Source organism: Talpa occidentalis, unplaced genomic scaffold (genome assembly GCF_014898055.3).
Source record: "Talpa occidentalis isolate TD23 unplaced genomic scaffold, MPIMG_talOcc4v2.1 talOcc4.2, whole genome shotgun sequence".
NCBI classification, from domain to species: domain Eukaryota; kingdom Metazoa; phylum Chordata; class Mammalia; order Eulipotyphla; family Talpidae; genus Talpa; species Talpa occidentalis.
Genome location: NW_023602073.1, coordinates 125655465 through 125669701, shown reverse-complemented (window position 1 = coordinate 125669701; position 14237 = coordinate 125655465). Strand labels below are relative to the sequence as shown.

The 14237-nt window shown below is 36.0% G+C and overlaps 1 protein-coding gene across 1 annotated transcript in view; it reads right to left on the bottom strand.

The window, feature by feature from the left end:
- The window catches only part of LAMA2 (laminin subunit alpha 2), a 536992-nt gene that overhangs the window by 184348 nt on the left and 338407 nt on the right, over positions 1-14237 (bottom strand). The window contains exon 18 of the mRNA XM_054697817.1: positions 6352-6438. Coding sequence (XP_054553792.1) covers positions 6352-6438 — 87 coding nt within the window. The remainder of the gene's footprint in view (positions 1-6351; positions 6439-14237) is intronic.

The following is a 14237-nucleotide window of genomic DNA, read 5'->3' as shown; positions in this document are numbered from 1 at the left end:
ATCTCAGTAAAATAAAATATCTTTCACAACATGGTTCAAAATCCAAAGGGAATAAAAACAATGTGGGAGAAGAAAATTTCCATACTGCATTGCTATTAAGTTCATCTCGTCACAGATATGTCAGTCATTGTATAGAGAAATGCTTTCTACCAGATGAAATAGAAATGGCTTAAATCCATCATATGATGATATTTTAATAACATCATGATTATGGAGCAACATCATATATTTGGTAAGACACACTGATTATTTTAAGCTTCCTAGATTTCTAGATGCCACATTAATCTTGTAGCATTAACCTTTTGTCATGTATTTTAAGTTGAGGTTATTAGTTTTAATTATAGCCACAAATATTTTTAAATTTTGAAAGAAATTATATAGATATTGATTAGAAGAATATTGTTGCCATAAATATAATTATTAATTCCCTTTTATGAAATAAAAACCAACCTTGCAGTGCATAAAATTCATCACCATTCCTTCAGGAGTGGTATTCAATAAAGATAATGAGAAATTTTTAAATTTTAACCTGATTTTCCTCCTTATTTGGCAGTCAGAGCTTATGATCACATCCACAAACATTCACATCTCATTTTGTTTACCATTAGGAGTGACTGCACCACTAAAATAAAATACAATGATCATTATCACAGCCAACAAAACCCCCATTATTTTAGCTCACTTTCCTCAAAATGACTTGCTGTTGTCAAGAGAGATGGCATTATATAATGAGAACTGGAAATTTTTCTTCACATAGATACCACATAATGAGTCCAACATTCTCTCATAATTAAAAAAATAAACTTCAGTCCATGAAAAAAACTGTAAATAAAAAGAATAACTGCAAAGCATCTCTTTTTTGTTGAGGGAAGTGTGAGGAAAAACTCATTGGCTATACATATATATATATAATAGGTCATTATATATACATATATAATAGATCATTCATTTGTTGCTTTATTTAAAGTGTGTATTCAAATTTTATTCTTGGTAAATATATGTATGTGGTGTGTATGTGTGTTTCTCTACAGAGAGTAGTATTCTTAGGGACTTACACAAAAGTTTCTAGAGAAATTAGAGCATAGTCACAGGGTCATGGAATACAAAACTGCCAATCTCATCATTTTTATTAATAAAAATAGTGTTTATAAAGTTAGATTTATCTAATTAAAATCAGTATAAATCACAGTCCTTCAGACCTCTCCAGTTTCTCAAATTTTCTCTCTTCTAAAATTAATTGTAATTTGAAATTTCAAGTCTTTTTATTTTCACATGCAAGTCAAAATTTTTTAACAGACCCTAGAGATGAACATTTTGACATAATGAAGTCACTGTTCTTTCCCACATTTGTTAATATTTTTTCAAATCTAAGTCCAACAATTCAGAGAGACCCTTTAAATGTCAGTGAGATTCCAGATAGCACACAGCCATGTGTCACGGCTACAGCTATTGATGACTTTGCAATGAAAGAGGTTGGGGGAAGGAGGGAGGGAGGAGCAGAAGTGGAAAGAAACAGCAATGGATGAAGAAAGCAACATTGGTGAGAATTTTACCTCATTGTGTGTCATCATTTTTAGCAACTTTTGGCCAAAATCTATGGCTATGTATTCCCATTATTTATAAACTGAAAGCAATGCTTAATTCTATTTTTTCCCTTTTCTTCTTCCCTCAGACAAACGTGTCTGAATACTTTTACATGATATAAATGAAGTCACAGTCTTCATATTACAGTCCAGGGAAAAGAAAAAAACATTTTAAAATGTGTCAGTGAACTACTAGAGCTATGTTAATGCTGTTGTGGAATACAGAAAAGGGCAACCATCTCAGAATAGGATTAATCAAGGATGGGATTGATTGGTCTTCCAAGCAGAAGGTGCAACACTGGCAAAGACACAGAGGAGGCACATGCACTATAAAGTGATACATGCGCTATGCAATAGTGCTGTATTCTTCTAATTTCCATTTGACACAGACACAAAGGGCAACCATCTCAGAATAGGATTAATCAAGGATGGGATTGATTGGTCTTCCAAGCAGAAGGTGCAACACTGGCAAAGACACAGAGGAGGCACATGCACTATAAAGTGATACATGCACTATGCAATAGTGCTGTATTCTTCTAACTTCCATTTGACACAGACTGAGATGGCTTATTTAATCATATAGTGATTTTTTGCAAAGATTCTCTCTAGACATATGTAGAAAAATGGAGAGATGGTGGGCAGAGCAGGACAAGCCTACACAACACAGTAGGTGTGCTGGCAAGAAGAGTGTACAGTGAATTTAATCTCAATCTACCCCTTTGCTGAGTATCTTTATGTAGGCTACAAACTGTACAACCACAGGTAGGTGGCTCTTTAAACCCTCTCTTAGAGTCACAGCTTGGCTAATGGTATTTCCAAGTAGGCACAATTGTCATCTCTCTGTTCTATAGCCGATACTCTTTATCAGGACTCAAGGAGACCCAGACTTGGATAAAAAACCTCACTAGCATAGTGATCAGATTCAAAGTCAGACATCTCTGAAGCAAAGAATATCCAAATGGAATTTTGAAAATAAAATTTAAAAAGAATTGACATTGAATATAAATCATGTGAATAAAATTATAAATAAATGTTCAAATATCTTCTGCATTCTGTGGTAACTGTGAAATTAGCCTTGATTTTCACCTCTTTCTCCTTATTTAGAGAGCAGTTGTTAAAATTTGGCCATGGGTATGAGGGGCATGATTTGATGGATGCATATATCCTATTAAATTTTACATGATTCTGTGAGACCCACAGGCTGAACTTGCCATAGATTTTTAAATGTCTTTCTCCATGATGTGGAATATGTGGCTGAGGCTACAAACTTGTAAAGGTAATTTAGTGTCCAGGAAAGCAGATGTCATTAGCATTTAGTTCACCTTCCCCCTCCATGTTTTGATGGTCCAACACACACCCCTTTTTGTCATTTAAGATACTGTCTTCTTGTTTTTCTATTTTCTATTCCATATTGACCTCATACTTAAAGCCTAGAATCTTAGTAAAGTGCCTTGATGAATACTTCATTCCCATACTCCCTCACTTTCTTCTTTTTCTATTGCTTGAAACTTCCCCCAGTCAGAACAAAGTAGTAATATCTCAAAATATGGGTACTTCATCCTCAAGAATTTCCCAAACTTAAACTTGTTTTCTACATGTGACAGAATAGCAATCAATATTTTGTTATATATTGTTTTGTTATCCTCATGTTTCAATTTTCCTGTGTTTCCTCCATCTAAACAGGAAGGTCATCTTGTGCTACATGACTGAATGGAGGAATCGGACAAAGAAGAAAACAGAAACTTGGGGATCTTCTGGATTTTGGGCTTTCACAGTAACCTCTTCCTACAATTCATTCCCAAACACAAAATGGATAGAGCTGGAAAGTCAGATGGAAGAGAAGTGCTGAGGGTAGAGGCACTGGGTGTCCAGTATGGAATAAAAGCAGTGGATGTCCCGTGCTCCCCAGTGGTGTGAAGGGAGAGTTAATAGACATGAAGGAAGGAAAATCAGAAGATGGGGGAATAGAAGAGGTTACCAAACAGATGTGAGTGAATTATTCAGGTCTGAGTAGTCCTATCACAGACCTCTTGTCCTAACACACACACACACACACACACACACACACACACACACACACGATCAAGCATCGAAGCACCATAGGACTAAGTGAGCCTGTTAGAATTTTGATTCAAACCTGGGAAGTGATGACAAAGGGAAAGACATTTTATTTTGAAATCATAACAGATATTTCCAAGTCCTCAAAGTTCCTATATATTGAGAATTTGCTTACAAAATAGAAATTAAATTGTGACTGGATATAATGTGAGAAATTCTTGTCTACCTGGGTGGCAGTCTGAGATACATTCTTTTTATATAATAACAGGTAGGGATTTATGGTCAGATGAGATTAGAAAATGATAAATGAAAAAACTGAATAGAGTTCTTCACTCCAGGACATGTCAGAACTTTCAACATGCTAATACATCTTCTCAAACTTATGCAAGCATAGAACTCTTTATCCCAGGAGCAGTTACAGTTTGGAAAACTCTGCTTTAGTTTTCTCATACTTATTTTAATCTTTTTTTTTTTAATCTTTTTTTTTTTTAAGATTTATTTATTTATTCGTCTATTTATTTATATATACAAGCACTGGGTACAGTCAGAAGCGCGGGAGGGTGAGAGAATTCACCAGAGCCAGAGCGGGGAGCAGAGCAGGCAGAAGGACTGAAGTACACTGCTGAGGGGAGCAGTGGGTGGCAGGAGAGGTCTGCGCGCCATGTGGGACCCTCGCCGGTGGCTGGGGAGCAGCCGGGGATTGAACCGGCACTGCAGAGGCTGCGGGCAGCTTCGCAACCCAGCGCTCAACCGCTGCGCCACCGGGGAGGCCCTTCTCATACTTATTTTATATAGAAGATGAGCATAAACTGATTATGCCAATCTCAGAATAGCACTGATTACGGTAATTTCAATGCAATCAGGATCTGCTTATCCTGACCCTTGTTCTCTCTTCCTTCCTCTTCAATCTGTACATTTCAAAAGAAAGGTTTCTCCTAATATTTCGGATCCACCTAATGGACTTTTTGACTCATATATACAGAGAAATGGTAAACCCTAAATATTCTTAGCAAATTATGACTAGAAGAATATACTAGCCCACCTTCTATATAATAATAGTTTAAGATGATTTTTGACTCCGAAACTAGAATTGGAAATAAGATATACCATTTGCTAAACTGCATATGCACATTTCCATCAGTCTTTTAATCAGATTAATAGAGATTTTAGACAGGAAATAATCGTTTTTGTCAGATATTTCTATTTATGGTGGATTTTGTTACTTAGAATACTCTCCAGAATATATCCAACCAACCATCACTCACATTAAAAATGTGAGCTACTTTCTGGCAAGGATGAATATAATGCATCTGTTCATAGCCTATATCGAGCCTTGTACCTAGACATGGTAGTTGCTAATAAGATGTTTGTTACGATTTTAAATTGTAGATGGATGAGAAGCTACTGCCAAACATACATAGAGAACAGAAAGCATGAAGCTAAGCAATATAAATACATCAGAGACTATGCTCACCTAGATAAGTAGATTTAAGGGCCTTGTATGACAGAACTGTCATTTTTCAGTTGCTGAAAGAAAGGTTGCCTGTAGTGAGCCAGAGGTTAGGCATTTGATGTAAATCTGTCCCGGCAATGATATGCACTCCTATGAGAGTAACCAATATACACATGCCCACCCCCCCTCCTTTTTTAACATAATTAAAGACCTCCAGTTTATTGATTGCAAACAAAGCTCCTGATTTCAGTTCTGCTGTTCCATGACTAATTTGCAGATGCTGTCATACTCACACATAGTACTTGTTGCTATTAAGAACTGACACTGGCACTTTGTCCCCACACTGCTAGCTGCTAGCTAAATTCTCTCTGGGTGATGGTGATTGGCTGCTGCTTCATTAACTTCATGCACCCTGATTGAAACAGGGGTTAGGGTTGCCAAGAGGCCAGGAAAAGATAGGCAGAAATAGACCCTGTGAGGTCAGCTCTGGTAATGATGGGTAAAAGCAGGTCATTTCCTCTGCCTCTTTTTCCCTCCCACAACCATGATGGCAGAAAAAGGGACTATTTTCAGTACTAAAACCAGAGAGATGTTACTATTTTTGTCAATGATATCAAGGGTAGTTTGTACCTTTTATACTGAGATTGAAATACAGAAAACACTTTTTTCATCAAAAAGATTTCAGGAGGAAAAAAAACAACACACATTACAAAAAATAATATGTAGAGTTCCACTACAAAGCAACCTAGTAAGATCAAGTGGAATTAAAACACTGACTTAGGAGTTATTAGAAGAGTATATAAAAATAAATTACATTTTGTTTCTATATTCAAATATATTTAAGATAAATTATGGACCACTCACTGAACTATGAACTATACATTTAAACCACATTTTAAGGATAGAAAGCTAATTATGAAAAATAAATGGTGCCAAGGTAGACAGTAAGATAAATCTTAAAGCACATGACTTTCCACTTGAGCAATACTTTCTAGAAAGATTGTAGGTTAATGCTTAACCTTTAAGATTAAAACATTAATCAAATATTCTCTGAGTGAATGCAGATTTATAGAGCAATTTCTAGAGAATAAATAAACTATAAAAATATAATGCATTTGTTTGACAAATGTGGTGAGAGACTATTTCACCTCACAAGTGTGGCAGCTTTTCTGGGGTAGTGGGAAGGATAATAATGCCTGTGGTTTCATAACTCCCAAGACAGAAATCATTTTGAAAGACAGTGTAGTACGTGCTTACCTCTCACAGCGTGGTCCTGTGTACCCGACAGGGCATTTATCACAGATGAATCCAAGACTGCGGTCTAAATGGCACGTCGGGCTAAAGCTATGTTGATGTTGTTGGGGAACAACAGGGACAAGGAAGAAGCACATACACAAAGTCATTAGCAGCATATTTTCATTTCTCTTTCTCCAGTTCTGCTGTGACAGAGGGTACAGGCTGGTCATTTCAGTCTCACAGACAGAGATTATGGTCTGGCCAATTGAGGATGAAATGACATTGCTATTTCTGCAGACATGAATATAACCCAGTGGAGAGCAGTATCCCTGTGACATGTTATTAACTGACTTTTGACTGTTCCGGGTACGTGATCATCAATAACAAGTGGGACTATACAGCTGCTTTGTAGGGATTCCCCAGGCTGGCAAAGCACAGCCTCATGTACTTTCTTTCTAGCCCAATCATACTGAATTCGAACAGAGATCAGTCCAAAGAAATCTGTCAGTGATTTTGGAAAACTCAGTATGTGATAGTGGAAGTGGTGGTGATGGTGGTGTCCTATTTCCAGTATCACTGCTACCGTGTGAGTGTGTGTGTGTGTGTGTGTGTGTGTGTGTGTGTAAGCACAAGGGTCCTTGATTCATGGGCATGCTGTTTACACAGATGGAAATCTTCCAAAAGTCTTTCAGAAGAGATCAAACATGAATATTCTGCCAATATTTAGGACAAAACAAAACAAAACAACCTTGCCATTTCAAACCTTCTGACATGTCCCAAAATTTACCTCATTTTGCACATATTTCCAGTTTGTATCCTAACTCAAACAGAGTTGAACCCCAAGTCAGGAACCAGGAAAGTAATTACATGTTAGCTTAGCTTGAGCCTTCAACAACCTGTTCAACTCTGATTGTTCTCCTTTGCCTCATGAGAAACACCTCTCATGCTTGAACCCTTTCTCCAAGACTAACATGTGCTCTCTGAAGAACCAATCAGCCATTTCAAATTCTTTAGTTCTGCTGCTCTACCATTTTAAAAAGGAAGGGCCCCAATTAAACTTTCTCCCACTATGTTTTCCCTAAATATATCTAATTTCTATTCTATATGACAGGACAATCCAGTAGAGGCTTACTTGATGACTAAATGAATTAAAGAGAACAATAAATTAAAAACTGTAAGCCCTGATCTCCTTCTGCTCCTGACACTTGTGTGGCTTTCTTACCTCATGCGCACATCAGATGATGGGTATTATTTTTGGATAATATTCCGCTGATTTAACTCATAGTAGTCCTGTAAAGAACCAAGTACTTCTATCATTTTAATCTCATTTAAAATCTCAGTTCAGTGGGAAGTCTAAATAAATCTATTGAGGTAAAACAGAGAAAATGTGGGGTATCTTGAGTCTACAACTATTTTCCAGATAAAATGTTCCCCATTAATGGTTTCTGGTGGTTGCCATGAACAGACAAAAAAAGACACATCCATGTATGTTCTGAGGGAAATGCTCCTTTGAGAGCACCCTGACGTAAAGGGGTCTCACCATGGGTGATTTTCTGGGCAGGAGTATGATTGTATTGAAGAAAAGAGTCATGGGGCCTCCCCTGGTGGCGCAGGTGGTTAAGCACAGTGCTGTGCAGCTGTCCACAGCCTCTGCAGAGCCGGTTCGATCCCGGCCAGCCAGCGAGGGTCCCACTTGGCACAGCAGACCTCTCCTGTAGGCCTGCTGCTCCCCTCAGCAGTATATTTCAGTCAGTCTGCCTGTTCTGTTCCCCACTCTGGTTCTGGTGAATCCTCTCACCCTCCCACGCATCTGGCCTGTACCCCGGTTCTTGTATAAATAAATAAATAAATAAATAAATAAACAAGCAAATAAATAAATAAATCTTTTAAAAAAAAGAGTCATGTCTAATAAAGGGAAAGAATCAGGCTTTTCACCCATTCTCATTGCATTATTTGGTATTGTTTACAGACACAAAAGGAAGGATTGGATTTTGACAAATTTCTTCTTTAAAATTGGCATTCTGTAATGATCTCATCATCCATGGAGAAAATGATTCTAACTAGGAGTCTTAGGTTTTCTACCCATGTGGGACCACAATGATTGAAAGAAAAGCATATCAATTATATTTTTTAGTTCTAAATCAGTTTACTATAAGTCATGTCACAGATGCATGACAAGGCCTCTGATATTTTAAAACTATTTATAAAGTAGGTTTCTAGTTCTTAAATATACTCATACATCAGTTAAGACTGACAGAAGTAAAATAAAATGTGTGCACTGGCAAAAATCAATACTTTTTTCAGGAATAAATTAAGTTATAATAATATGTTAGATTGAACTAGCTCTTTACATTTCAGAGTGCTTTTAAAAAAAAATTGAATTTTCACAAAATCCTATTAGCTAGTTGGGGCAGGCACAGGCATAATTTTCCTTGTTCAATAATATCCTTAATATCCTTACTCAATTCCTTGCCAATTTCCAGGAGAATTTAGCATGGGATCTAGAACTTCTGATTCTTTCTTTTTTTCATTTTTTAAATTTTATGTATTTTTTACATCATTTTTCATTTTTGCACAATGTATGCATTTTTATCTTGGTTATAGTCCCCATACAATTCCCACCGCCCCTTGTTTTGATGCTATTCCCTTCTCCCCTCCCCCGTAGTGTGTCTCTGGTTTATAGTTGCTTGCTTCTGATTTCTAATTTGAAACTCCTTCTCTCTAAAACTGATCAGAATTAAGTGAACCTAAAGTTTTAGAAATAGAACTACTTGCCATAATGCATCTAAATAAACCTCAAAAATTTGTATACGTACTTCAATATTCTTTAAAGAATATAAAATGAGGGTTCACTCTCTTAATGCTCTAACTGCAGTAACAGCTATGCAGAAGATGGTATTCAAGAACAAACATAAAATCAGAATGAGATAAATATGTTCAACACAAAATCTCTACAGAATTTGGACTGGCAAATGCAGCAACTTGACACAGATTTTAGCGAAATGTGAAATTAACTGCTCTGTGACAGAAAGGGGAACTGTAAGATCATTGTTGACTTCAATTCATTCCAAGATTATGTCATTTAACTCTAGTTGGCCAGCTCTACACCAGCACAGAGAGTGTTCTTTCTGCTTCCTGGATTATCCACTCCAATGCACAGCAGACACAAGAGATCCAAGACCAGCAGGCATATTCCACAAATAGGGGGAAAAGAAGAAGCTACTATTTGGAACAAATATAAGGATCTGCACATGGAAGTAGTCCCTCTTAATGTCTGAATATAGATTTTTATACTTATTTGATATTTATAACTCTAAATACTATTTATGCATGGATATATATGTGAACAAATATGTACGTTTATGACATTGATAAACAGAGATACAAGTTAGCCTTGCCCACAGACAATTGGATTCTGCTTATCATAAATAAAACAATGCAATATTTAAAGAGAAAAAACACACACACAAAAAAGATAAAATCCAGGGTACATTAAAGTACAAAATGTAGAGCAAAAATATGTTTATTTGATAGTGGCAGAGCGATACATATCTTTGAATGTTCTCATAACTAATGCACGAGGGCACTGGGTTGCCTCTTAGGACTGTGATGTGGTATGAAATAACCATTCTTTAGTCCCTAGCATTAACTTTCCACATTAGGTTTAGGGAATAAGGGTGGTTTTTGTGTGTTTGCATATTGACTGCATATACAATGTGGACTCCTTTAAAGTAACTGTTTTCTGGAATACTTGGGCTGGGAGAGAGAAACCAAACAAGTATAAAAAGCTGCCAAGTGTTGGTGAGGAAATTAAGGAGCATGGTAAAGAGAATGTCAAGCATAATTGCCAAAAGAATAGAGAACTGAGAGGAAGAAGAGAGAATGAAGGAAACCTCATTATTTCATGGTTATGGTTTAGGACACATGAATGTCTGCAGTTTTCCCAGGAGTTTTTTCTTCCTGCAGACCAATGATCTTTGTTCTACTTATTCTCAGAAGAATCATTAAGCAAACACATATTTAATTATCTTCAAATAAAATGAAATCTGATTTAATATCCATAACTGGATTTTGTAATTAGAATTGTGTTATTTTCTGTACCTTTGTATGCTATATTTCTCCAAACCTGACTTTCTCCTTTTGTAAAACAGGATAATGGGATCTGTGTGATAAAATACTCCATATTGGTAACTTGTGAAAGCAAACAGTTAACATAGTACCACCCTAGGTTATCACTGAGACTGAATAATACCTCAAAAATTTTGCCAACATATGTTGGTATATTTAAATTTTAAGATATCTAGTTCTTTACTAAACAATTAAACCTGCACTTTCTCATTTTGCTCTAGTTCTTTACATTTCAGTTAATATGACTCTATTCCAAGCCAGAGAGTCATTTTGCATGATGAACATTCACAACTTATCTAATATGAAGTTCTGTTAATATTTTTTTTTTGTTTCTTTCTAATGTCTCTGTATTTGTTGCTAAAATTTCTGCAGTCCCATATGGAAGAAGCCCAGAGAGTGAATCATAATATATGGGTTCTAATATTGGTGCTGCCACAAGCAAGCTACATGATCATAATCAAGCATTTAATTTCTCTGCAGATTAATATTCCGTTCTGGCATACAAGACTAAAAAGATAGAACATAATCACCCATCTGAGTATAAAAAATGTAAGAAAGGGCTCTAAATTATCTAACACACTCTAAAACTTCTAGACTGTTGTTGCATTGAATATTTCCTTAAATTTACATTTTGTTTTAGAATATTTATACTTCTCTATAAGTTCTAATTTTAACAGCAATAATACAATGTGGTCCCCTGAATACAATCAAAAGACAGCTTTAGAAATATTCTATCCTTTCAAAAGTTTAAAATTTAGCATTTTTGATGCAAACACAGAAGTAATATTCACAATGATACTGGTAGATTTAACTTATTAAGGGCCAGTACTCTGATGAGGCTTGTGCCAAGAATATTTCTAACTTATTTTAAAACTGATGAAATCTGTAATGATTTCAGTAATATCTATTCAAACACATTGTAAGTGTTCAAGGGCAGATAATCTTGTGTCGCTTTCATATCATATTTAATTTATAAGCTGCGTGATGCCAGAAATTAATGAATATAAAACATTTGAAATATTTACATTTTTATTTGCTTCTCTAGAGATAAATTTCATTACCTAACTACAATCTACAGCTAGAATATATACATCGCCAAGATAAGAAATCTATGCAAACAGTGGACACTGTAAATAGTTGATGAAGTTGATATATATATAATTTAAATATTATATTCCTGTCTTTATTCATATATCATAATAATTATACCAGTCTATCTCTATCTCCCTACACATTGATTTATTTAGCAATATTATCTAAGAAAATTGGAGCCAAAATGCTTGTGATCTATAAGATTTATGACCATGGATTAAATAGATAAATCACCAAGGCAAAACTACCACTAAGTCTTACACTTTGAGATGAAGGTTGCAGCAACATTTAACATTTTTTTTCTAAATAACCTGTGAAAATTCAAATGCCATTTTCTGGATTATATGTGACTATTCAATGTATTCCTCAGAATACAACAATAATGACTTTTAAAAGAAGAGTTTTCCTAAATCATGAAGTGTCCTACTATTTTGTAATCAAAACAAAAATTCAGGCTATTAAATTAAAATAAAATTTTCTCATCACAATTGTTCAGTTTAACGACGTTCATTTTCAAAGTTGTTTTGAAGTTAAATTTTTATGACTCTAAACACAAACTTCCAGAACTTCTAAACTAAGTGGATTATTATCTCCTTCTATACTTATGAAAATGCTGTATTTAAAGATGGAAGTTAAAATCGGTCACTACTCTATTTCCAATTCTGTTTCTACGGATACATTTATTATTTAATGTAAGTGAAAGCACCGTGACAACTGAAAGATCTTTAAATATTTGGTGTAACTGATAGTGTTATTATTAGGCTGATAAAGTAGATGGAATACATATTCTTTTTTTTTTTTTAAGTTTTTTCTTTTTTTTTTTTAAATAGAGGCATGTTTTATTTATTTATTTGTTTGTTTGCTTGTTTGTTTATACATGCACTGGGTACAGTCAGAAGCGCGGGAGGGTGAGAGAATTCACCAGAGCCAGAGCGGGAAGCAGAGCAGGCAGAAGGACCGAAGTACACTGCTGAGGGGAGCAGCGGGCGGCAGGAGAGGTCTGCGTGCCATGTGGGACCCTCCTCCAGTGGCCCGGGAGCAGCTGGGGATCGAACCGGCGCTGCAGAGGCTGCGGGCAGCTTCGCAACCCAGCGCTCAACTGCTGTGCCACTGGGGAGACCCGGAATACATATTCTTTAGGAAGTACCATTATAGGACACTGGGGTTTCAGTCCCTTTGGAACTGATGGATGATATGATAATACTTGCTGACTTTCTTTTTTCTTTCAGGAACACAATTAGAAACAATTATTAAAGTGAAAGTACAGAAAAACAGGGAGGGATGAGCCTTCAGTGTTTAAAATTACCCAAACAAGGTTCTCTCCCTCCTTGGCTCTTGCACATGTACAGTAACAGTCAGATATGCAGATAAATTCACCAGGTATACATATTCCATCCATTACATATTTCTAAACATATATTGGGCTTGGATTTACACAATATTACAAATGGCCAGCTCTGTAGGATTGCCAGCTGTGCCTAGGTCTGTGTTATTTTCTATGATAAGGAGTGTAAAGCAAATGAGTGGCCAGATGTGAACACTTTGCTTTCCTCAGCAAAAGTTCATGTAGAACAATGAGTTTCAATGAATAGAATCCTGGAGAATTCTATTCAGTCATAGTAAATTGGTAGGTCCTCCATTGTATGACCTGAACTTTCAATATCAGAGAGCAAGATTTGTGTCATATTATGGGCAATCTAGGTCTGGCTAATCATTAATTGTGAAGGAAATTAATTTTGCTCTCCTTGTCTCACTATTTATTGACAGATTTTCCTTTTACTTTCTTCTCTGACACCCTGGGTTGCCAGAGTATCTTCAGTTTTTTGCCTATCCATGCAGAAGCTCTAAACTCTGGAAAAGTTCTGATTACTAACATACATTTTATCCAATTTCCCCACTTAAATTTTTTGTTATCATGTAAAATACAGTGAAGTAGCCTTTTAAAAGAAGTCCTCGATATAGACTATGGAGGACTGGAAAGCACATGAGTTTTAAAATTTCAACCCTAATACTTTAGTGTTTTACGACCTGAGCAAGCTACGTAATAATTATCAGTCCTTGCATTGGGCCCACCATGTCCAATCACTGTTTTATATGCTTTGTATTTTTTAATTTATGTAATTCTCACAACAGTTCCATGAAAGTCCTATTACCACAATTAATGATGAAGAACTGAGACACAGGCAGTTTAAGTAACTTCTTTAGAGTCATACAACTAGAAAGTATCGAACTCACCCTGCAAATCAAGGAATTTTAGTTGTAGAATTGGTACCATAATGCTAGGTTCCCTTTTTTCTTAATCTATTAAATGGAGATAATAATACCCATATTACTGGGTTTGTTTTGATGATAAAATAATATTAACAAATAAAATTTTTGACCCTATGCCTAGAATATGGTGTTCTGCTTTCATTCTAGTTTCCTGCTTTCATTAAATATTAGTTCTTTATCTTCTTTCTCTAGTGATTATGGTGAATAATTCTAAGGGAGACAAGTTGTTCGAGAAGTCAAGAATTGGGCCTCCCTGGTTGCACAAGGGGTTAAAGACACAACCTATGAAGCTGTCCACATCCTCTGCAGCACAAGTTCAATCCCTGGCCAGGGAGCTGCCTGCATGGCGCAGCAGACCTCTCCTGACTCGCCTGCTGCTCCCCTCAGCAGTGTATTTCAGTCAATCTGCCTGTTTT